This window comes from Harpia harpyja, chromosome 2, assembly GCF_026419915.1.
Source record: "Harpia harpyja isolate bHarHar1 chromosome 2, bHarHar1 primary haplotype, whole genome shotgun sequence".
Taxonomy (NCBI): Eukaryota; Metazoa; Chordata; class Aves; order Accipitriformes; family Accipitridae; genus Harpia; species Harpia harpyja.
In genome coordinates this window covers 7,830,775-7,856,905 of record NC_068941.1, presented here as the reverse complement: position 1 = coordinate 7,856,905, position 26,131 = coordinate 7,830,775, and the positions used below count along the sequence as shown (strand labels likewise).

Here is a 26,131-nt window from a genome sequence, read left to right as displayed (position 1 = left end):
AATAGGAAGAGATGGGAAGGTCTGGTACAAAGCTACTCATCCCTGCTGGATAATTTTGCTAAGGTTGCTGGGCAGGAAGCTGTGGTCGGTGGCCGGCGCTCTCGGAGAGGTTGGGAGAGGTGTAAGAAATACGGGCTCTTCCACCGGAGCGTGGGAGACATTACACACCGGGGACCTTGGCAGGGTTAGGCAAAAGTCACTCCAAACAGGAGTCAGCCATTTCATTATCCCTTTTCTAAGGAACTGAACATAGGATTACAAGTCTTGGCTCTACCACGGATGTCATTTTTCACCACCTAGCAGGCTCTGCTGACACCTGGGATGGCTTGCCTTCCTGGGATCAGTGCTCATTCACATCCTAAACCACATGGACCATTATTAGCTCCCTGGGACAGACTCCAGTTTGTTAGAACCTGTATAGCAATGTCCGTGCATGTGCGTCGTCTTTATACAGGTACTCATTCTCATTTAAAAATTTATCATCTGCCTACTGGAAATAACAAGACCTGCAATAATCTACCGTGACTTTGAGATTGTTACCGTCTGCCACAAACATTTGTTATTTGAGCACAGAATATTGCCTCTAATGTCTCCTCTCCCTCTAACGAGGTGCGTGCTGAGGAGCAAAAGAAGCCTGACCCAAAGCTGAACAAGTGTTAATACATACTTGAAAGGGGCACAAAGGAATGCGGCAGGGATGCAGGGCCAGAGTGCGCGAGCCTGACGTGCCCATCTCCAGCAGCTCCAGAACACCCCCTTGCCTGGAGCTGGTCTCTGCGCGTGGGTTCCCACCACCCCTGTTCTGCCCACGGGTGTCGGAGGGTGACAGCAGTCGCTGGGGTACCTGGCATGGCAGGGACTGGTCCCAGGGACTGCCATGGGAATTACTGTAGTGGGATCTAATTCCCCGGTAACAGGCAGGATTGGGTCCTAAATTAGCAATTCCCAGCTTTCATTAGGTTTATTCATCCTTGGGCCAATTTATCTGCTGGCATAACTCCCGTAGGGATTGTGCCAGCAAAGACTTTGCCCTAATAATTTCAGATTCATTTCTGTAGCATCATCCTTGCGTGGCTTTGGGAAGACTATTTATATATCCCGCTATGGACCTTGCTGAAGCAAATACCAATTCTGAAGGAAGATTTTGCCCATGCAACTACTCTTTCAAGATAAAAAAAAAAAAAAAGAGTAGCCTAGACCATGGGCAAAAAATCCAGATTGAAGTGTGTTTAACAAATATGGAAAGTTAATGCTCTCTGGTATATTGCTTTGTGAGTTATTAGCACCTAAATGTTCTCCATGGTTGAAAGTGTATTAATGAGCTGGAAGACAAAGCGATCTAATCAGAAGAGATCAGCAGTAATTTATCCTGCAGAAGATTTACATGCAGCAGCCATGTGTGTTTGTTTATGATCTCTACATCTGGTAATGAGTTTTTGACATGACGGAAAGCTGCGGTAGAATAATGCACTCTGTTCCTCACGCTGACTAATTAATGCTCTACTTAATCTGGAGAAAGGCACTTTAAAAATAAACACTAATTTTCAGCAGACTGTAAAGAATAGGTAACAACTCAATCATATAGCATAGGCCTAAAACCTGGTGTAGCAACCTCACAAGCATTAAAAAAGGTGATTTTTAACTCCCAGAGTACCACACGAAGAGCGTGTGCACACATATAACTCTCCGATACTGCAAACAGCTCATTAATGTTTCAATTTTTTCTGAAAGAGAAGTGCAAGTATACATTTTCTCCTTGCAGGTTTCCTTTTGCACCACTTCAAGAGCAACAGACCTTAGATACCTGCAGAGATGATCAAAGCCTGAGTTATAATCTGTAGGAACGACAAAAACCAGTAAGAGATGGCAGAGCTAAAACATTCCTCATCATTCACACACTGGGTGTTAAACTACGGTTTGCGTTTTCACAAGTTACCTACAGCAACACTGCTGGCCATCACCCTCGACCTCATTCTGACAATTGATAAAATAAGCAGTAAATCACAATTTCCACAAGTGACATTAACAGGAAAAGCAGCCAGTGCAAAGATGGTTAGACATCGGATCCCCACCAAAAAAAAGGCTGGGGAGATGGGGTTCAGCCCGTCCTCTGCCAGCAGGGCTGGCTGCTGGGGGGGACCGCAGCAGGGGCTCCGTGTCCTCAGCTTCCACCAAAGTCATTCCATTGCTTTTAGTCACTTCACCGAGACCTTGTCTCCACAGGATGTTATGCTGGAACAGCTACTGCATTTACATTCACACCCTATCTCATTCCAGGATAACTTCCTCACATTGACGTGCCCTTAGAAGTACAAGAAAGAGCACTCGTCTGTGGCTGCCTTTAGCCCTAGGCTGAAGTCTCACGAGGTAACAGAGAATAGAGATTTGGCTTTATCTTCTAAACTGCGCTAATATATATCACCACCCTTTGGACTGAAACCAACTTCTTCTCTCTAATCTCCCAATCGTTTCCCACAGAAAGCGCGTACTTTCTTTAGCCCACGAAAGAAGGCAAGGACGTTAGGAAAATCAGAGGGATTGCAGGGCATGGAAAGCCTGTGTGAGCTGCATCCGAGAGCAAATTTCCCAGCCTAAGATACCGGAGCTATGAAATGGCCCCCTTCTGTGACTGAGAAATTACCATGGTGGCTAAAAGAAAAACTGCTTAGGCTACAAGTACTGAGGAACAACACTGCAGAGCCTTGGGACTGATTCCCCAACTGGAATTAAAGGTAAGTCAGGTAAAACAGATACACACGGAGCAAACAAATGAGTAGAGATTGAAGCTTTTCATGTATATTGAAGTGACAACGTCAAAATACGGTTTCTCCTGCCAAGCACAATTCCCACCCTCCCACTCATACAGCCAGTGTACAAAGTTTGTAACTCGGGAGTTCTTGTGTGTTCTTTAGCTGCAATAGAAAATGCGTTTTTGCATCCTCACGGCTCAGACCCCTAACCATATCCCGCAGAGACCATCTGCAATGTCCCTGTCTCCCTGGTTCAGATTTCCCGATGCGAGCAGAGAGGACCAAGCAGAGAACCACATGTCTGACGGGGATATTCTGGCAGATATGCCCTGTGAGGTAGAAGCAGGTAAGGTCAATAATGACAGGAATGGCAATTTGTCAGAATGGAACCAGCAATTCCCCAAAACCACTTTGGTTTCAGGAAAAGGATGTGCAGGCTGAAGTCTGCAGAGAAGCACCAGCCTCTGCTGCAGCACTAAGCATAAGTGAGCAAATGGCACACCATTTCTGGAGATGACCAGTTTTCTCTGTGCTTCCATCAATGCTTTTCTGATGAAGATTTTAATTACGGTTTTTGCCGGTGCCTGTACCTAAGTGGGTTCCTAGGTCTGCAGAACATCTTTGCTCCACTTAAACTAATTCTTTCTTTTCTTTGCTTCTGAGAGAAAACAAGCTACAGCTTCAAACCACGTAGGGCTGCAGTTCTAGTGCTGCAGAATCCCCACTTACACGCTTCTTCTCTTTCCTCAATTCTTCTCTATCTGATTTACTGTTTACTTACAGACCATATGGGAAACATGTCGGAAAAGCATGCATCCGGGTTCATGTTAAGAATAAATACTTTTTACGACTATTCCCATGACCTGCAGCAATAGACTAGATTAGTCACCCACAACTATGTATAATCATACAATCATTTAAATACATTTTCAAAACAGAATACGTTTTAAGATACAGATCAACTAAATATTCCTCTATAGGCTTTGTAACACCTATTTCCTACAACTTTACCATTTCCAGCTGAGATAGAAAGCATTATCTTTCAAGTGTGTAGTCAATATAAATATAAGAACATAAACACATGGGTCCATGTGAAAGTGCAGCCTGCAGAGTATTAGTGCTACCTGGTATGCTCAGTTTTCTTAACAAAAGAATGATGAAGTGCAGCAGGAAAAGAGCTGAAAATGGATGCTGATGCTGAAGTAAAAGGGCCATCTATCAACATGTGCAAAAAAAAAAAAAATTATTTCTTTTTTTATTCTCTGCCTGTTCCAGAAAACCAAACTCCCTCTAATTTTAGGTTCATCCAAAAGCAGAATTGTAAAAGCTTTCTGCTGAACAGAGAATAGAATATTTCCCAAGCAGAATATATCATCTAATCCAAAAGCAAATAAACAAAGGGTCAAATTCAACCTCACTCCTTACACTTAGCAACAAAATTGAAAAGAAGTCTTGAAAAAGTCATTTTGAATTGTAATACTTAAAATCTTTTCAAGCTGAAACATTCTGAATTCTATTTCTAATGTAAAAAATTAAGTCAACGACACAAAACTAAAGAAATTATTCAATTTAGTGTTTCTAAATAATTTTTTACCAGAAGAAAGTCTAAAGCAAAATGTATAAAAGTAAACTTAATAACTGCATTTTTTTCTACGTAAGTAACAAGACAGCTATGTCCTGTACTACTTCATCTTATTCAGGATTTTTTTTTTTTTTAATTTGTCATCAGCCTCTGGGTTGAAGAAAAATCTGATGTGTCCCTTTTTCTTTGGGAAATGGTTCCGATGATTTTTTAAGCGTTGTTGCACATGCAACTGCCAAGAGTGAAGAATGGTTGTAGCTCTCCCCCGTCTCCCCTCCCTACACTGTCTGCCCCGCAGAAGCCGGCAAGCTCATCTGCTGCAGGATATTTGCAGAACATCTCATCGGCCAAACGGACTGCATCATGTTACAGGACTTAACCAGAACACATGGAAATCTTCCTTTTATTAAAATCATACACAAAAGGTGAAAAGATACGGAGATTTCACAAGGTAACTTGGCTTTTTATAGCTCTTTTTTTTTTTTATGAAATGGAGGTCGGGTGTTATTTCTACAGGCAAATGTTGGAATACTGTTGCAAGCCTCTAAAAAGGAAAGGGGTTTTGTTTTTCTTCCTTTTAAGAAATGCTTTCCCCATATGTTTCTGAGATGGTGTGCGAAGTACTGTAAAGCCTTTCCATCTCAGCACAACGTTGCAGTTCTGCAAAACACTCAAGCAAACGCTCAGCTGTAAGCACCTGAGTAAGTCTCCTCCTTGTCAGCATAAAGGATCCTGAAGGAGGAGGGACTTGCCCTCATTTTTGAAGCGAAGCACATGCTGAACAGCCTTCCTGAACCGAGGCCTTTCAGTACGCTCGCTGTCAGGCACGCGCAAGCCCGTGGTATCGACCACGCTGCACAGAAAGTCGAGCTGTTCCTGGAAAAGTCAGTGATCAATCTCTGCCGGCCGGCTGCCTCCTTTGCCAGCTCCATTTGAACTTGGAAAACGTGGTATCTGGAAAATTATTTAAAACTGCGAATTTCCTTTCAATGGGTTTTCTTGTTGTTCTGCTTGTTTGGGGGGCAGAAGGCTGGAGCGGGAAGAGTCATTACATAGTGAAAAGCAAAAAACCACATTTTCATGTGTGATTACTTACATTAATATGTATCATTTTACATACATAGTACATCTACATATGGAACCTATTATTATTGAGGAAATGTTTTTTTAATGAGGAAGACTGAACAATGCTTAAGAGAGAAAATGTTCAAACCAATGTTAATTTGCAGCAGAAGTAACAAAATATTTTAATAAAAAACAGTAAAAAGACTGGCCTTCGTATCCAGCACCAGTCCGGTCCTATGTTTACACCTTGAGAATAGGATTCGACCTGCATGGCTTTTCCAAGCTTTGCAAACCTCCTAAGCTGAAATTTAAAAGTCCTTGACAGAGTCAGAGTTTAAGAGGAAGACCAGTGCTTCAGCTCGACAGAGAAACAAGAGATAGCTCATTATATTTCTGTTTTCCAGATCCATGGAACCATTTTTACTCCCTCCACTTTTTTTTTTTTTTTACAGAGCCTGTGCCTGCCCTCCCTTCCTAGCCCCCAAACTCATCCATAAATAAATAAATAAATTTTTAAAAGGGATTTAGGTAATACAATCACTTCTGTATAAATTTAGCTAATTATATTCTCAATTGCTGAGCACTGTTTCCTCTCCCTCTCCCTGCATGCTGGGGTTAATTAAGCTTTCCTTAAATGTTGCATATGAATTAAGAAGAAACAAACAACAAAAACCTCTCACTATTTTCAAATGAAAAAAATCTGGTGCTAAAAAGTCCTGGCAGGCTGAAATTTAGTACAACAAAACTGCTGGATTTTAAATGGTAAAAATAAAGTGACTAAAAGCTCTCTGTTTTAAAAATGAGAGACTTTCAAGAAAGACTGTTCACTGTAGGAAGGAAATACTTTCTTTCAGGAATCATCTCAAAACCAAGGATGAATTATTAGTATCAAATATAAACCTCAAAATAGACTCTCTCTGTTATCATAATGCACATATTAACGCGTATTTGCTATTCCTGCCAAATGTTATCAGTGTTGTTCCAACTCGCAGGGAACAACCTGTTCTGTGCAGATCCTGACTGGGCTAGGACTGGACTAGGTTTATCATTTTAACACCAGTAATGTTGTTTTGTTCACCTTGAGAAACCACAGCATGAGCAATGATCGCAAGACAATACTGCACGGGTCTTTGCACTGGCTCTTTAGGAAAAGCCTTAGGAGCCCCAGGACTGTGAGATCAGTAGAGCAGCTCCTGTGGTCCAGGGAGCTGTCACTGGCCATGGCTCTCACAACCTACGTTAACTTACCTTATTTATTCTTGTCAAGTCAGCAGTTTTAAGCACTTTTTTTTTTTTTAACAGGTTGAACTACTTCTGCTGTACTCTTTTTTTTTTTTTAATTTAGCAACTTTCTAAGCTTCCTTGCTGTGTTTTCCAAGTCCCTCTTTCAACAGTATGGCATCAGAATGGCAGTGAAACCAGCACCAGCCAGTCTACAGTGGCGTGATGCAACCTACTGGTAACACCCCACAGAAGCCAGGCACCAAAATGAATGCGTGGCCTGCGAAAGACAAAATTTGCAATAATGCCGCACAGGTATTTTGAAGGTAGTTCCTGATTTTGAATCTGCACACTGCAAAACCAGTCCTACTTAGTATATGGCAAGAAATAAGGCAAACTATAATTTGTTCTGTTACCTAGGTGGCTCCTTGTTCTGTTACTTAGGTAGTTACTTAGGATACTACCAAATACAAAACTGAATGCCTTCCAAGTTTTATGTAAAATCAGATTTCAAATTATAAATGTCACACAGGCATCATTTCAGGCTTTGAAATACCGTTTACTTGCTACCGAATACGATGTGTCAAATGATTTATCAAATTCACAGGAAAGAAGAAACCAATGAGACAATCCAACATATCTCCCAGCAAGTCCAGGACTGTTTCCAGTGAAATGTAGACTGGCAGAAGAGAGATTTATTACCACAGTTTCTTAATGCTGTTTTATAATTTAGCAAGCCTTCCCATCATGCTCCACATGGTACTTTTACCACGATAGGCTCACCTGGATTTCCACCACCTGCCCGACTCGGTGGGTCACTTGCTGCCCACGCACCTTTGATGCTGCATCTCTGTAGCCAATTTCTACAGATGGAGCTATTTTTGAAAGAACTTATTGGGTGGCAATAATCTCATGGGGGCAAGGAAAAGAAAAAAAGAAAAGAGTTTGCTGCTTCAAAAAGACGTGCTAAGAGTGGCAGATTTGTTTTTAAAAGTCAGGCTGTTCTTTAACATGCCTACAGTAGCATTGAAGCCACACTGAGTTGTACTCAATTTCAAAACGCTAACTAAAAGGAGAGGGATTCATCTGGCCACAGCTCCCCACAAACACATATAGCCATGTCTCATATTAGAAATCTGTAAAAAGCAATACTGAAAGACTTGGAAACATTTACAATGGGACTTAGCATGGGACTAACTGATACCGAGAACATGCCTTCCCTTTGATCCCGTTAAAATGCAAGGGGTTTTCTTGGTCGTGGAAAAATCATTTTGCTATATCAAAATCTAATTGCACAAAACAGCATTGGCTAGTTCATGCATCAGTTGGTTTGACAGAAATGAACTGTTAGGAAATGACAGGCACGTAAGTGACAGCAATAGACTGTGGCTGCAAAAATACATCATAGCTTGAAAATTAAAAAATAAAGAAAAACTTGATACATCTTCTGTTATATCTGCTATCTAATTAATAATATACATTAAACTAGAAAGCATTTTAACCTTTAGGAATTAAAGAAATAATCCTTGGATTTAGCAAGCTCAAACATGTATTTGATTTTAAGTGCATTAAATAATTCCATTTGTTACAGGGAATTTTTTACGCACATGAAAATCTTTGAAATGCTGTAGGGTAACAATCTGAACTTTGACTAGGTTAGAAATGAGAAGGTATTAATAGTCTGGCTTTGGTTGAAGTGATAAAGGTGATGAAATTCAGCTGAAGAGTTAAATTCAGATTTCAAATTCTGTCAGACTTTGAAACATGGCCAGATCAATTTCTAATTAGCCATTAAGAAACAAATATCTTCCTTGCTGCAACACATACATGAAAGTAATGACAAATATGTTCACGGTAGATAACAGTGTTTCAGATTTGTAAGCACACATTGCAGACTATTTTTTAGTTCCTTGGTACAGGGTACATGGATTAGCACTGTGGTACCTCCTTGCATTTTCATGACAAAGAAAACATGAGCAGTGACACACTGTCATAGATTAAACACCAAGTCTTTAAAGAGCTAACGAGAGATCTTTTTTATTCATGTTCATGATTAACTCCTACTTCTCTAGGTTTTGTGTACAAATTAGACAGCTCGGAACAGAAACCTTACAAGTTATTTATGAAATCCATTGCACATGCGGAATTGAAGGAAGTTGACTGCTGCAATATACATCTAGTCAACTGGAACCCAGATTATGAAAACATTTTTGGTTTGAAAGAGCTACAAAATGTAGTACATCTTTGGGATTACCTGGTTTTAAAATACCACGCCTGGCTGGATGATTCATTTGCAGCTTTTGCTGCTTTACCTTTAACAGCAAAGTCATTTCATGACCTAGGGGATGTTCACTTCAGAGGAAGAGCTAGTAGACTCACTTTCAACAGGGCGACGACAGACCTGTGTATAATTAAGTGCTAAAGGTAACACGGATGTTTATAGTACAATGTATATTGTACATATCATCACCCAAATATGAATTGCTGAAAATCCTAAATATTACAGAAATAATTAAATATATGGTAAAAGCTCCTATACGGCTTCTTAAGTAAGAAAGGAGAGACAAATATATATACACACATATATTTGTAAAGAAAGGGTAACACAAGTAGGACGCAAGACCCAAATGAGCACCATGTTACTATATGAGCAGCTCAAATGAATGCAATGATACTACTACGTGAGTGATAACATTACCAATTAAGTCTCTAACAAAAGTTGAAATCTTTTTCCATCATGAGAGACACTTTTTTGGCTGTATTTATATATCATCCTGAGTAAACTGGCTGAACTGCAAAGACAGAACACTATCCTAGAATAATGAAAGGAGAGAAAAATACTGCTCGGGACTGACATTTATGAATATAAAAAAGCCATTTTTTGCCATTGTTTGAAGTATGGGAAGTAATTAAAGTACATAAAACCATTTTGATACCACTGCCCTATTTCCTGCACCTTAGTAACAAAATGCCTCTTCTCCCCCCTCCCCATAGGTGCTGGTCATTAATTCTCCACAGTAAACACCATACTTCCATATCACACATTTGAGAGCACTCCTAAACTGGGAAGTTGGGCAACAGCATTGCTCTATGCAAAACCAGCCAAGTCCAGTCAGGAAACAGATTAATTTGAAAGCCTTAATTAATGACTGAACATTTATACAGCCAAGATTTATGACTTACAAGGAAGTAAGCCCAAAACATAACACTCCTTCCTGCATGCAAGCTCTCTTTTTAATGGTAAACAATTAGCCTACGGTAAGATACTGCCTAAATTCTCAAGTTCACTTTCTTCCTCCAACTTCCAAGCATTGATAGAGGACAAATGAATTTCATGCTTTTTTCCCCCTGCTCTTCATAAATATTGTTATTAATAAACAAGGGTTAATGAAGATAAAATAAAGATTTTTTTTAAAAATAAATAAACCAATGAGTTTCAAAATATTTTCTTTTTTAGCTCATGAGTGCAAAAACTATACAAAAAAAGAAGACAAAAGGAAAGAACAGAATACTTTCTGGATGGCTGAGTTTATAGAACTTACTTTTCTATATATGCTTGAAGCAAATCATAAACAAGAAAAGGAAGGTTCTTTTGAGATATATATACGTACACACTTACTAAAAAGAAATGTAATCACATGCAAAAAACTCTCTTAAACTCCCCCCAAATCCCAGGTTTTTCTTCCTTGAGTTTACTTCACTGAATTCACAAATACTTTTGCAAATTCAGTAACAATGAATGTTAGAAACGAAGAGCAAGTTTTCAGCTTTTAACATTTTGACTGTATTCCATTTCTGAAGAGAACTGACATCTTATTATGATGAGCGCTTACTGTTTGAATATTAAAACAAGACTGCCAACTCTTCTTTGGAAGTCCTCGGGCCTTAAACTAGAAAAGTCAAAATCAAGAAAAGTTTTGTTCTCTCTTGTTTATACTAAATTACTGAACGCATTTTCTTGCCTGCAAATTTTGTTTAGCTAACAAAGGAGTGCGGTTTGTTTCTCCCTTTGGTTTATATAACACGTAAATACACAAAAATGACCACAGAAATGGCAAGATCCCATAAAGCAGTAACATGTCTGATTACAAGAGTCTGTGATGAGCCCGTGTCCCTACAGCCATACTGTATGTCCTCTCTGGCAAGGCAACTCCCCAAAACACCTCTCTGCAGGTACACAGCCACAACCGTGACTTGCAGAGGTAACCAGAAATGCAAGCAGCACGTGACTTTTGGGTTTGGGATTGTGGGGGTTTTTTTGCTTGCTTGCTTATGGCAATGATGAACACCCAAGCCCCCATCATTGCCTGTCACGAGAAAAATCCCCCAAAACATGTCCTCCTGGCTTCTTCTCTTTGGTCCTTCATTCTTGGCTGAACGATGAAAACCATGTCTTGCAATGGAAAGTGGCTGCCGAAAAGAGATTGAGCAGAAAGAGTTTTTCTGACACGGACTCACAAAAACTTGGAAACATTCTGCTGCAGACACCCACAGAGTCTAACCTATGAGCCGGGTACAGTTCCCCCCCGCCCCTTCATCAGTTTCTCATCAAATGGTAGCTCACAGGGAGCAGTTCCAGAAAAAGACAAAGTTGGTTTATCCCACTAAAAAGCACAGTAAGACCCAAATACACAAGACAAAACAGAAGACAGATTGCTGCTCTCCCCTTCCTTTCCCTCCAATGGTGTGCTTCGCTGTGCAATGTTAAGTATAATAGTAATAGTCTAGTTTTATCACAAATTTACTTTGTTTGCTAGGAAATGAAGTATCAAACACCACAAAGCCCATCTCTGTAAGACGCCAATTACTCTGAAATCATAACTAACCCCCCCTGCTTCCCTAAATAAGAAAATAAACCATCAAACAAACAAAATCCAAAGCAGCTCTTTTAAACTGGGCGAAACGCTCTTAGATCTCCTCCTCTGACAATGGGGATGCCAAGACCAATTAGCAACTGCAGTCATCTTGCATTTTGCTCTGTTTTCTTCCACTGCAAGTGGTCAACCCAGATCCAATGGCTCACTTCTATACATGCAATGCCATGGACAAATTACAGAAGACTAAGACCTGAAAGGTTTTTTTTTCTACCTGACTATCCTTGACATTTTCATTACTCAAAGACAGGAAACAAAAAGCTCAAGCTGAGAATGAGGTGACAATTTGAAAAAGTTTTTAGTTAAAAAGCAAAACGGTCCAAGGAATTGCTTCTAACATAGCTAATAATTTGCTGTAGTGTTATTATTGTGTTGTTTCCATCCACCAATAACCATTTAATCCTTCTGCCAAAGGCAATCTAAAGCTTTATGTATTTCCATACGTATTCAAGGGAAACCATAAAAGGTAACTTGGAAATAACAACTTCCAATTTTTGATATACAAAAATCTGAGCTACAGTAGTGCATGCACCCATCAGCTTTTCAGTAGTGCTAAGAAACGTTACTTGACAGCTTCTACTCCAGGCAATGGTTTGAATGCTAAGACCAAAGTTTTGTGCCAATACAAAATCTTTGTTAGGATTCAAATACAAAACAGAAAGCCAGCTACAGATAGCTCCCCTTAAAGTGCCTTCTTCAATGGGATTGCAGCTCTCCTCATGAACAGCCAGTGTTCAGGCATGCTGTGAAAACAGAAGTTACACGGCAAGAATAAAAATTTCCCTGTCTGACAACATAGGTTTGGCTGCAAGTACTTGAAAGCTTCCCTGTTCCCACATTCAGCATCAGTGACTATCTTAATTACTAGCAACTTCTCCAACTGTTTCAGAATTACTGCTGAGCAGCTTAATCTCACCAAAAAGCCTCCAACTCCAACAATGTTATTGCTAATGTTCGTGGATAAAAAAAGAAAGCAGAACAAAAGCAGATATTTCAACTATTCTTTCAAAAAAAATCTCACTCAGAAAAATGAAATTATACATAACCAAAACCTCTTTGAAAGGAATACAGCAGAGTGCATTTTCAACTCAAATGACGCCATGGGATGACAACAAGTGTGTAAGCTTGCAGCTCATACATATTTTTAGGGATGAAATTATTAAAGCATATCACAATTAAAATGTTAAGAAAAAAAAGACAAAAAACCTCTCCAAATACTTTATCAGTAATGACCATCCCTCCCAAAATAAACGCAACATTTACTTTACACAAATGAAATATTATTTCTATTATAGGAGAAAGCAGCAGAAGCAGAATAGGTGGTGCATGTTCTATACAAATGTAGCTTTAATAGTGACAGCTTTTAAGTTTGAAATTCAGTACATTTATTGTTTAAGATATTCACAGTCTAATGGCATGCTTATTGATTTTATTAGGTATTATTTTATTATTCATTATTAGGTTCCGAATTTTTGCAACAGAAACAATTACTTTGCTGATGACTGCCAAAGGCAAACATCCTATTCTATATGTACACAAAGATACCAATATATGTTCAAATATTTTAATTCATACACACACACCTCTCCAATCTTTGCAGTTCAGTGAAGTGTAAACAGTTAGTGTTGCCATTAAAATACACGTTCTTTATTCACAGCAACAATACTCAGGTAGATTAATAAGCTTTTATACCTGGGCTCTATTATTCCTCTGCCGTTCATCAACATTTCTTCCACCCTGACAGCAGTTTATCTGGCGCAGTACCAGAAATACGAGTAGGCCAGCACAAGGTGTTCCCCTGTATGGTTTCATCTGGTATAAACATCCTATCTGAGTTAGCCTTCAGGTACTACATTTAAATATTCCTCGTGCCAATTAAGATAATAATCAGAACTATTTTGGATATCATTGTCCAAGCACTACCCTTATTTTTCGAGGACTGATTCTGTTAAGGATGGAAAGGAAATTTTACTGCAGAAGCGGGGAGCCCTCTGCAGCTCTTCTGGCCAAGCCGATGCCCAAGATTATGCATCAGTGGAACCTTCACGAGAAACCCCCCTAAAACCCTCAGCATATCCACGAGGAAAACGTATATACACGTCAAGAAAGGTAAATTGAACACTGAGGTTTGATAGTCAGACATAGTGTACCATTAAAAGTAATCATAACAGGCACTTCAGCCAGTCGGACACACACTAATCTTAAGGGCATGAGAAATCGCAACAGATATGTAAGAATATTTACTTTTTTCCCCCGTTGATGAAAAAAGTGGATACAAATCAGCGGTCTCACAGAAAATGAAACAAAAAACTTTGGACATATCTTTTGCTAATGTACTAAGACATATTCAGTATTTACAGCAACTCGTATACGTTAAGGATCTGGCCCTGAAGTATGTAAGAGTCAAGGATGAGGAATTAATTCTCTATGAATTGCAATGACTTTTTCGTGACTTTCTATAATTTGTATGCCTTGTCTTATACTTTAGGACTAGAGTTGAGTCAAATTCAAAGCAGCAAGCTCACTTCTAACCACATACCCTGTGACACATCATAACTTATAAGATCAAGTGCCAGCACTACAGGTTTAAATCAGAAAAACAGGTCAGCGTGAGGAAAAAGTGCTTAATTTTTTTTTCTTTTCCTTTTTTAAACATTAAAGCAAATTCCACCACTCTGAACTGATACAAGCATTTGTATTATGTAAATGAAAATACTTCAAAAGGCAGAAATAAACCAACATTTTCAATTCCTTCCTGATCATTGCAAATGCAGTTTTCATTCTGAGCATTATATACCCCCATTTGTGATCACTGGTATACTGAAAGCGTGTGCTTTAAGACATTGAAGAATAATCCCTCTGATTAAAAAAAAAAAAAAAAAAAAAAAAAGAAGAAGAATGAATTAAATTAAAAGTTGCTAGAAATAACTCACAGGCAAAAAATAAAACTAAAAGAAAACAATAGCAGTAGCCTAAAGAGACATATTTTTTCCTTCAGGAATGAATTCCCATCTGCTTTTAAAGAGCAACATGTTTTTCCATTGCTGGGAATTACAGCCAAAACCAGGACAATAAAGCAGCAAAGCCACAGGCAAGAGCAGAGGGCAAGTGAAGCTGGCTGGCAGAGTATGAGTCTAGGTCCCTCTTTTATAAGCCTGTGTTTCGGTGACAGCTCGACAGTCGCCCGCTGTGCTGGCAATGCACTCCCCTCTGCCACCCTCAACAAAGGGGAGCTCCCGGTAACTCCGCCGCATGGAAGGTAGCGTAGAAAAGGGAAGGCAAGGGCAGGGGAGGGAGGCAAACAGCACAGTCAGCACTGCCGGTAAACGCAGGCGTCTCCCGTGGCTCGGCTGGTTTGGTGAAGCTACAGCTGTTTTATAAAAGCTCATCGGAAGTGAGCGGCCCCATCGTCAGAGGATTGCTTACCCCTGACACAAGTGATGCTCCTGTTGCAGGTTCTTTCTCCAAACAGGCATGCAATGAGAAACAACTCTTCAAAAGCACAGGGAGGACAAAAGCAAACACAAGTGATCATTTGCAGAACCCGGAGGGACGATGCCATTAAAATAGTTAATGAAGACACAGAAAGGAAGAAAAAAACACATTGAAATTAGCTGTAAGGTGTTCCCACACCCTAAGTGTTTCAGCACTTAAGGAATCAAAATGTTCAGCTCTTTGGGCTGTACAGAATAAGAAAATCTCAGGTTTGAGAAGCAGGCTAAATTTCATACCTCTACACAGTTTGGTGCTCTCTTGGGGGCTCATTCAAATTCCCTCTGGCATTTTCCCCAAGTTCCTCTGAGGATCACTGTTCTTCAAGTTACTTAGGAAGCAGTTTTGACTGTATCCTCCTGAGCTGTTAATGGGTCTGACCTTTTCGGAAACGCTAATATCCCTTCAGCCAGATGCATTAAATCTCCTCTGCTTGATTAAACTATTAGCAAATCATTATCTCACTGAAGGATAAAAATGTTCTTTCCCAGATGAGCTAGCCATGCATAAATTTCAATGCAAATACTCTCCCATACGCCAAACCTTACATGTTGCACAAACGTGCTAATTGCCAACCATGCTTTATATACTTATACGGTGAATGCACACAGTACTTTATTGGTCTCAGCTGAGACAAGACGCGATAAAAATCAGCCCACTTAGGGCAACAAAATCCCCACCCCATCTCTGAAAAATGCACGAGGGGAACCAGATCTTTCTCAAGTGACTAAAAAGGAGAGCGGGGAGAGGCAGCACACCACCACAAACTGCTGCGGTTCAGCACCGCCATGTCGACGAGTGATTACCCAGACGCTCGCGCTGCCCTCGTTCCCAATCTGCCCAAGCACATTCTGCACGTACGAGGTTCTTGCGAGACCAGCAGTAAGCAAAATCCCATGGGAAGTCCTGTGCAGTTAGTTATTTCCTTTCCGGTGATTCATCTCGTTTATCCCAAACATTGACATTCGGAAAACATTCCGAATGCCAGGTATTTCCTCACCTTCCAGCCACCTGTGCCAAGCACATCCTCAGCACGGATAAATGGGTGTAGGAAGGCAGTGATCCCATATTACCCGTATTGGATGAAGGCTGAGACTCTTTTCCTCACCCACCCACACAAAAATGTTCACTTTTCAATGAGTGATATAAATTAACAGATCCTCTGCATCATTCCAAGAGAAACTTCAGAGGTTCATCTGAGGCCTTAATCTTGCTGCGTTTCAATTTGACAGCGTTCCTCACTTTGAAAATTGCATACCGTATCCTGGTGCGGAGCTAAGCAGAACTCCTTCAGAAGGGAAGGCTGCCCAACAGAGTCAGGCCAGAGTATTTCAGACACAGATGCTTTAACGACCAAAGTGTATTTTCAAATCACACATTTCTGATGAGTCATACGCATTTTTTTTTTGTGGTATCTTAGAAGTTCAAAATCTGAGAGCCCAGTCCTAAGGCATGATGTGTTAAGGACCTTCAACACCTGTTGAATTCAATGGGAACTGAACACAATCTGCATCTAGCATAACTAAGCATAAAAGGAACAAACATGTTTGTGTTTAAAAACTAAAACCATGAGCTTTAGCCAGGACATGATTTGAAGGGTCTACTGTTTTTTTGTTTCCCATACAGAAACTTTGCTCTTTTTTTTTTTATTTTATGATACCTTCACTCCCCAAAGCCCATGTCTCTTTTTAGGCTACTGTACAGGATTGGATTCGTTGCCCTTTAAAAATGTTAAGCAGAAAGCCTTTCCCTTAAGTTTGGAAGATCTTTTCCTTCATGGAAAACTAGATGTAACAAAGATGACACACCCTAATTTGTCGGATGTCCTTTTTTTCCCCCTATATCTAAGCCCTCTCTCACCTTTACTGTAGATGGTCTTTACTAAAGACACATTTTTCTCCCAATCTCTTAAAAGACTGTTTACCCTCCTGTACACCTATGATGGAATGCATTATCACTTCTTTTGCAGTTGGTACCTTCCTCTATAAGAAAGAGAGGAGTTTGGGGAGGTTTTGGTTGTTTGGGGTGGTTTTTTATTAAAGTTTACAGTTTAAATATGTCAGTACCTGGTAAACAAGAACATGCATGTTTTGGAATACATATTTAAAGAGTCAAAGGCTTTAGCTGATTTGAGTTAGTGTGCTGCTGCAAAGATACTTTTTGGCATCAAATATGCTCTCATTTGAGCCAGAGCAAACCTTCATTGGCTTGCTTTTTTTCCCCTTCATTCTCTGTGTTCCCATTGAGAGTTATTGCAAAGTGAGAAAGATATTTTTTACATTAACTATTCTACTTCAACTAAGAACCAATGAAAGATTTACAGGTTCCCAGATTCCCGCTTTACTATTGTGTCCTGTAAGCATGGAAACTGACAATACTATAGAAACAATGCCAGCCTTCGCTTTCACCATGACCTGCTTTCCACCAATTTAAAAGCAATCAGTTCCATTAGCTTACTTTTATAAGCACACTTGTCTTAAGAATATTGTCATCATACCCAGAACATTTATTTTTTTATTACTTCTAATGAACTTTAAACTCAGAACAACTCAACACTTGATTTCAGTTTCTGCCTAAAACCTCACTCTCTGCTACTGCCTTCTAAACTGTAACAAAAACATAATCTGACTGGGGCTCAGACAATAAAAGAAGGTCCCTCACTCTACTGGCTTTATTTTCCTTTTTATCACCTGCTTTCTGGAATAAAATATTCCTACAGTGGGGAAACACTGTCTTCATCCCTTGCTCGTCCCTTTTCGCAGAGCAGACTCCAAGGATTTCAAGACAGACACACCCACTTAATTTGTAAAGGCAAACGATACAATCTTTTTTTTCCCACGCAGGTCTAATAAAGACATCAGTCTTTGCATTTATAAAGGTAGGTGTCCTTCCTCTAGGCCAAGACATGTTCCAGCTACAACCTTTCTTCTTTTCTGTTTGAGACAAGGTATAATTTAAAAATTACAGGACAAGCAATTTCCTATCAGATACTGTCCACGTGATTTTGTTCTTACTTGCACTAGAAAGTACATTGAGACTATTGGTGTTTTCTATTAAAACAGAGAGCAGCCAGTAATTATGAAAAAAACTAATCTGAACCCCAAATTAAAAAAGTAGAGCACCTGAGTTTGTGGAAGGCCCATCTTTCCTAAAGCAAGATGGCTGTAGCAGCACCGTGAAAGCAAGCAAATGAGACCCAAAGAACTCACACGGCTTGGCACTTCAAAATATTGCTTTTAAGTACTTCTGTGGTTGGATCTTTAATTAATCGTACTTTATAGAAAGCACAGTGAGAAATCAAACAGATAAAAATTCTCGGCATGAAGTATAACAGTGAAAATGCTCTAGGAAAAAGCTATGATCAAACTGAACAACCTCGGAGTAAAGACATCCCAATTACATAAAACCATTAAAAAAAAAAAAAAAATCAGTTTTATAAAAGTTGGATCTCTTGCAATTTTGCCCAAAATAAAAAGCAGGAACACTAGAATAAACCTTATAAAAGTTTCGATGCAGCACAACTGTTGTTGGTTTAACCATTTTTATTACTTTCAAGGACTAGAGACTTCTCCTCTGTGCCTACCAATGCTCCTCGCTAAGGCTACAGCATCTGGAGGTGCCGGTGAGGCCAGCGGTGCAGCATAGCCCAGCACAGCCTCCTGCTGAACCATGCCAGGCATCAGCTGCCTGGGCACGGCCTTCAGTAGAAATTTCCTAGACCAAAAAGCTGGGGGCAAAGACACGAGCAGTTCTGACTGCTCCTCCGCCACACCGGTGAAACCTGCCGGCTTGCGTGTGAGGACAAACGAGACGTACGGTTACTGCAGAGCTGTCCTTGCAGCAACCAGACCTACCCTGCGCACAGCTTGGTCACGCCGGCTCAGCTAAAAAGACCTTGAGGTGCTCCTGGGAAAAGGCAGATACCTTCAGAGCAGAGATGCAGCCACAGAAGTTGCCTTAAAGGGAGGAGGGAATGATCCTTGATGTCAACATCAGCTCCGAGGCCAAACCTTCCTTTTCAGAAACCTCTAAAAACAATTTCTGACTTTCCTGATTTACAGATACTGAAGGATCCCTGAAGAAAAGCCTCAAGCACTGCCACAGAGCACTACTTCAGAAGGGCCTGGAAATGGAGATCAAACTCAAAACCAAATATTTCTAGAAAGCTGAGGCTTTGTTTGACCTATATTATTAGCATAATAAAAGCTAACTGTACAGAAATTGCTCCTCTAATGCACTTTTTTCTTTACATTAAACTCCACTTACACATGAGAGAAGGAAACTGTAATTCACCCTCATAAATTATCTTCCATCTTCTCTCACATGGAACAGTGGAAAGTAATCACCCTATTTTGCTATCTTGATATATCTTTAAAGGTACTCATTAAGAGAAACGTACATCCAGCAGGTAAATAGAGATAACTGGTCATAAGTGATGACAGGCAAAAAGATACAAATATCTGATCTGAAAAAAGGCCAAGTTGGAAGCCAGATGCATAGTGAACTATCCACTTTACTTGCTGTTTATTCAGCTCATGTCAGGATGATTCAACGCATCTTTACACGCAACTCCCTATTCATACAGCATCTTCTAGTCACAAAACGAAGCATTTTCCATTTCTTTTTCTAAACAAAGGGTAGAACAGTGGAATGGGAACTTGCCATTCAACAGCGGAAACTATTTGTAAAGCTGGGAAGCTGGAGACACTAGGAAGAAAAGGCTTTAATGAAACTGGCCACTGTGCGTGCCAACTGTCAAGACTTTTTATACATTCTTCCAAGGAACACTGACTGAGGCTTTTTCTGTATTTACTCTTTACATCCCAGTTATTATAATTCTTTCAATGATGCAAAAGAACAAAATTCATGAGAAATGCCGTACAGACAGGCAGGCTTTCTTCCCCCTGCAACTAGCCTTTAGCTGCACTCCATGACCCATTAACTTATTTTTGGTTCTGTACAAAGCCAGCACCAAGACATTTGCGACTCATTATCAACTAGGCACAGGAATTCACCACTAGAGCCTCAGCTGATCCATATCCAAAGGAAATCCCCATATGCTTGGAGTTTCTGAAATACGAGCATTAAGTTGTTGCCTGGTAAGAAGACAGTTTCCATACACAACAGAGGATATGTTTATATTTATGTTTTTGGAGGCTTGTAACTCAGCCAGAGGCAGATAAATTTTCCCAGGGCAGCAAAAGTCATATCACTGACATCTGGATAAAAACATAGTACTTTTTCAAGTCACTACTCCAAAGCGTGGAGGCAGTAGAGCTGCGACAGTTTTCCAGACCAACATTTAAGCCTGCAGTCCTTTTTATTATTGCCTTTTTTTCATTATGAGATCCCACATTCTGCGGCAAAAAGATGTGCTACACAAAACAGCTTTGCTCACTACGCAGCTTTCATTCATTCATTCCCAGAGCACAGTTTGTCCTGTGCTGTGGAGGAGGAAAGCTCTTGCGGATTTGACTTTAGTGTCTGCCGTGACACAGCTTCCCGGAATGAGCCTGGAGGCTAGCCCAGACACTGCTGCGGCGTATGGCAAGGTCTGACCCCATCCCTTGGATCTGGAGCGCTCACAGCCGTGCCCTCACCAGCCAGAGGTTCCTAGTAGGCAATGCAGCATTTTACAACATACCAGCATTTAAGTGATAGCTAAATGAGTGAAGGTCTTGCCTGGGAGCATATCCAATGACCATTCAGTTGAGAAGGGCCTTCAGCATTATAGGAATCACACAAATACTCCACAGTCACCCTCTCTTTTGGACCAAGACAAAAGTTTAGCTTATTTCTGTGCCCTTGTAAACAGCACACAGAAAGATGGGGGAGCTGCGGCAAGCACATCACATTCTCCACTCTGCTATGGAAAAAGTAGTCGGTGACTATGTAACTAAAGATGGTGCGGTAATGCATACGCTAGGACTGGCTACAGCAAGGTGGAAATTTTAATTCTGGTATTTCATACCCTTTAAGAGCTCCAACTGGCAACCTTAATAACATTCTTTGAATTTTTGAAGTAATATAATTACTTTCAATTAATCAAAATGAGGAAAGAATGAAATACCCTTTCACGAGACACTGACATGACTAATATTCAGGGAGCAGAGTGGTGACCACTAACGTACCGATGCTTATTACAACGGCCAGGCAGCAACATCTGCAAAAGTTTCTCCTTCTACCCAAGACAGGAAATAATTGTCTGACGTCCATTGTCAGAAGCTGACTAACTAATAGCAACGAGCTATAACAATAAGTGCTGCTGTGAGGTCTTGAACATATGGAATAGGAAAACACGAGCTTCAAAGTGATCAGTGACTCCCTTGCAATTCCCATACACTGTCTCATAACTCTGTCCTCCCTCCACCTGAGGCTCTCAGTCACAATCCTCAATGCAAAAGATCCCTGGGGATGTGGGGAGACCCAGGTGAACTGCCTGGGCAGTCTGGGGGCACTTGCCCCCACCTCCCTCCACTCCTCCTGGCACCACATCCTTAATAAGGCCACCATGATCGTACTAAGGCTCACTCTGGAAAAGGCCCTTCACCTGGCAACAATCCTCTGATGGAGATCTCGAAAGAAAAAAGCCCCACAGTGTATTCTGTTTTCTGAGCAGAAAGATAGAAATCTCTCTAACATTCTCTTTCATAATTCCCCCCACCACTTTGAGAAGACTCAAGGGATGATATCTGGATGATACTTGATTTCAATTTTAAAAACACAGTTTTGTGCACCGACACCATGGACATTACCATTCAGAAAGTTTTACCTCTGCTCCTGAGTACTTCTCTGTGTGCTGAATGAGCTCTGCTAAGCAGACTTCATCACTGACTGGCATAGACTGAAAATGAAGTTTGAAGATCTCCCCACGGGTGGCTGCATCTGGCAACGGCACGTAGATAATTCTGTCTATTCGTCCTGGTCTCAGCAAGGCCTGCAACGAAAGCATCACAGAAAAAGTTATAGCACACGGCACATCACATCAAGAAAGTAAAAACCACAACTCAGTTAAAAACAATGCCACCAAATAACCAACAATTTCAGCAAAAGCAAGAAGCTGCACAAGAACAATCAAGCTATGTGCAAGAAGGGTTATTCTCCTATGTTAGAATGGATCAGTTGCTGAAAAGACAGTAAGGCTACTCAGCTTGAGAAATACCAGTTCATGGAAAAAAGGAATCACAAAGGAACCATAGTCATTTTCCTAAAATAATAATTTTAGGCTTGTTGCAAGGTGTGCTGGAATGTTAGGACTTGGCAGAAGGACAGGTGGCAATGGACACATCCCAAGTTCAGATCTTCAATCAAGACAACAAGTGGAGAAAAAAAGATTTTTTGAAGTGAAGCTTACATTCTGGATTCACGTTGCTTTATCCCAAATTATTAGAGCTGCACATGCTTACAGAAGAGCAGATTACTCTGACAGTTTTTAATGCAAAATAAGGTAACAACAGGCAGAGGCCAGTGATGCTTAGCTTCAAAAAGGGAAAGAAAAAAACATAGACTTGCGAAAGCACTGTAGTTAATACATTTTAGCATATATTAACACTGTTTTTTCCTTCTCTTGTGCCACAAGACAACTGAAAATTCAGCAGATGAATACAGTTACAAGCTAAGGCCCCAACTTTGCAGTTTCATACACATATATTGGCCCTTGCACTTTGGTTTCCCAGGGCTACTCAGATTATGTATACACCGGGGAGGTGGGAAGGTGACAGAGCAAACTCTGGGCAGCAGCGACAGGCAACGTAAGAGGGGACAATGGCCACAAAGGGCAGCGTGGAGGGTTCGGACTGTCTGGGAGAAAAAAATCTCTACAAGAGAAGCACAGCCTCGGGGCAGGTCATCAGGGAGGCTGCAGAAACTCTGTCCTTGGGGGTTTTGTGGCTCAGCCAGCCAAAGCCAAGACCTCCCGATCTGGTGCTGGTGATAGTCCCGTGTTGTGTGGGAGGGGGACCGCAGGGCCTCTGGAAGCCCCCTCCAACCAGCGCTTCTGTGACGCTATGCTTTCCAGATGGGGTCAAAAAGTAAACATTATCTACATATAAAACCACTTGTATCCCATACATAGGAGAAACCAAGTTCTTAAATTTATGAGAAGAGAGGAAGCTCATTTCCCTGTATTTTTAAAAATCTCCAAGATTTTGGAAAACCGTCTACAGTAAAAAAGTAAAAACCCTGCCAGCCTTTCTTACTTGACATTTGAAAAAAACCCAACCTGTGCGTAGCAAATGCACATAAGTAGTATTTAAACTATTTTTTAAAAACTGAACAATGTTTATAAGATTCAGCATGTAACCTAAATTGTTTTTATGTTATGGTTCTCCCTTGGGCAGAGTAGTTTGAGTTCCAGATGACTAGAGATATTGCATGGCTGTCCTGGGCTGTCAGCCAATAAGTCTTTTCCCAGCCTGATCATGTCAGTGAAAGTCATGCTGAAAAAATAGTAGGAAAGAGCTTTCCTTCCTGCACAGCATTGATCAAGTTAACACCCTTCCTAGAGTTTCTTTAAAAAGACTGTTGTGGCGCTTCAGAGTGGAAAAATGTATCCTGAATGTTAAGAGATGTCTTGTTATTTTTAAAACAGAACATGAAAACGCTCAGCAGAAAGTGCACGGCACTGCAGTGTGTTACATTGAGCTATCTAAGGATATAGCAAGGCTGTACCGGGAAGACTAAAGGTCCGTATCCAGCCCCGTACCTTGTCCCTGGCAGTGGCCAACACTGGATCCCTACTAAACAGAGCGAGAAGCAAGCCATCCACTGATATCTCCTCAGCAGACTGCGCTACTTTTCACAGCACTCTTGATACATTCACCAAAGAACTCAACCCACTGATAACTCAACCAGTGTGTAATTCACCATCTAAATCATGCGTGTATCAGGATATTGCCATTTTTTGCCAACACACTTGAAAGAGAAATTTGCATGTTTCAAGACTAGGCTTGGAGGGAGAGGAATTATACTGCAATTGCATTCTGCATGCTCTTAAGGAAATGCCCATAGCTAATTCTATTATTTAGAAGAAACAAGAAATGTTCACATGAGTACGGTGGTGTGCCTCTTCTAAATCAAGGCAGGTTTAATCAGGACGCCTAGATAATTAGAATGTTTTCTAGAGCCAGCTTAGCTTCACACTGATGAATGACCATGGCTGTTGTGCAAGTGGGACAGGAAAAATGCTTGATGCCAATCAGCTGGGAGCAAGCGCTCCCCTGCGTTGCATCGGCTTTCAGTTCTGAGACACAGTCTTCTAACGCAACGGAGCACCCACGCTTGCAAAGCACAACTGCAGATGTAAAACAGTGAATATATTTTTTTTGCTCAGTTACTAAAAATTGTATTTCCTCCAGTTCGTCCCAAATGCTTTGCGTTTTATATATAGTCATAGTTGGAGGCCCAAGTTTTAAACATGCTATCATTACTTTTTGCTACAATCAGGCCTAGGGACCTTATCCAAGACGGCCAGATGTGCTGGGAACCGTACAAAAAAAGCACAAGTCGGTCTCTGCAGCGCTCGCTGCTTAAATATACATAGACAAAAAGGAGAGGAGAGAAAATATTCTGTAACCTCACTTGAGAGAAGAGTCAAATTCCCTCCGGCCCCTGGAGAGAAAAGCAGATTGAACCGAGAGCTGGTCTCCACCAGCCCTCCCGACAGTCCAGCCAGATGGGAAATGTGGTGACCCCGGGCACAGCCCGACCGCTTCTCGCTCTGCTGTCACCACCCTTGTCCCTTTGGCAAGCCGCCGGCCCCCTCCGCTCTACGCTCCTGAGGAACTAAAAGCAGAGGGAGAGAGTGAGGAAGGGGCAAATCCCTGGTGAGAGGCTGTAGGTGGGCTGCAGAGCTGCTCTGCTGCCCGCTGGTCTCAAAGCGATCGGAGGACAACGGCAAGTCGAGGCCGTCCTCGTTTGCAGGACGTCACGTTGCCCTCTCAGGCTTTTGTTCTCCACATACTTCTCATGGAGATACTTTTCCTTTTTGGCCAAAATAACACAGGGCTCGGAACTGAGCTGCACGTAGAGATCGGTAATACGGGAAGAAGATACCCCTCTTGACGTTTTTGCACACTGAAGTTCCCTCTGGAGGAAGATGAGCTCTTTCGGGGTTGCTTAGAGAAGCTTACCATGGCATTTGGTGTGGACACCTGCAGCAGCGGTGTCAGCTTTAACACCAAGGCCCAGGTGGTGCTTCCTTCTGCTGCGGGCAGCAGCGCTGAGTTTGATGGATGCTGGCACCACCTTTTTCCTCAACGCTGCTGTCTTTACAGACCTAGAAGCTATTTCTCTTCTCAGCGGGGTGTCGCGTGATGCAGGGTTCCCCATGGGGAAGGGTTTTGGAGGTTGGTCGCTCTAAGCGCGCCATGACTTTCACAGGCCGTTCCAGAAGACGGAGCTTCGCTCTTGCAATTTGCACTTTGGAAATCGCGCGGAGAACGATAAGGACACCCAGGTCACCTCCGGACCAGCCCGGCTGCCCGCGGGGTGCGTTGGGATCCGGTGCTGACCCATTGGCGAGGTGGGAGGTGAAGCCGCCTGGGACTGATGCTTGCTGGAGGAGGAGGAGGAGGAGGAGGAGGAGGAGGAGGAGGAGGAGGAATTCGGCAGGAGAAGGCGGTGGCTTGGGCTGTGCAGGAGGAGAGGCAGGTGGGGGAGGGTGAAGAGTTGAAGCCGGGCTGCAGGTTCAGGCAGATATGAGCTGCCGGGAGTACAAAATTAACTGCTCGCGGCTGGGAGATGCAAAACTGATTTGAGGCTAGGAGCACACAGAAGGTGGGAAGTTGATGGGGCCAAAATTAATTGATGTGTGCGCAGAGCTACATAATTCACTGATGTTGAGATGTGAGGGTTGCATAATTTATGTAGGCCAGGAAGGGCACAAAATTAAGTAATTGGGGTTTTGGTAGAAACCAGAATACTTCATAGCATTAAGCAATTCTTTTGCAAGTTTATGTAATTTTTTTGTTGTTACCACAACAGTTACGAAAGGGGTCTAAGTGCACAGGCACTGAAAGGTTACTAGTGGTACACAGATGCAATATTCTTCAGGGGAGCACTAGGCAAGTGGGATAATCGTCACGTAATACATAATATCATCAACAGCAAAAACACGTTTTAATTAAGAAGAAACTGCTCTCCTTTCA

General features: G+C 41.3%; 1 protein-coding gene across 3 annotated transcripts in view; it reads right to left on the bottom strand.

Moving 5' to 3' along the window:
* Window positions 1-26,131, bottom strand: part of SPATA5 (spermatogenesis associated 5) — a 229,961-nt gene that overhangs the window by 43,892 nt on the left and 159,938 nt on the right. For 2 of the 3 annotated variants that reach the window (XM_052814826.1, XM_052814808.1), the window contains exon 15: window positions 21,757-21,921. In XM_052814826.1, coding sequence (XP_052670786.1) covers window positions 21,757-21,921 — 165 coding nt within the window. Of the gene's footprint in view, window positions 1-4,848; window positions 5,287-21,756; window positions 21,922-26,131 lie in introns of those variants that run through there. The other variant, XM_052814817.1, reaches the window with a different exon arrangement.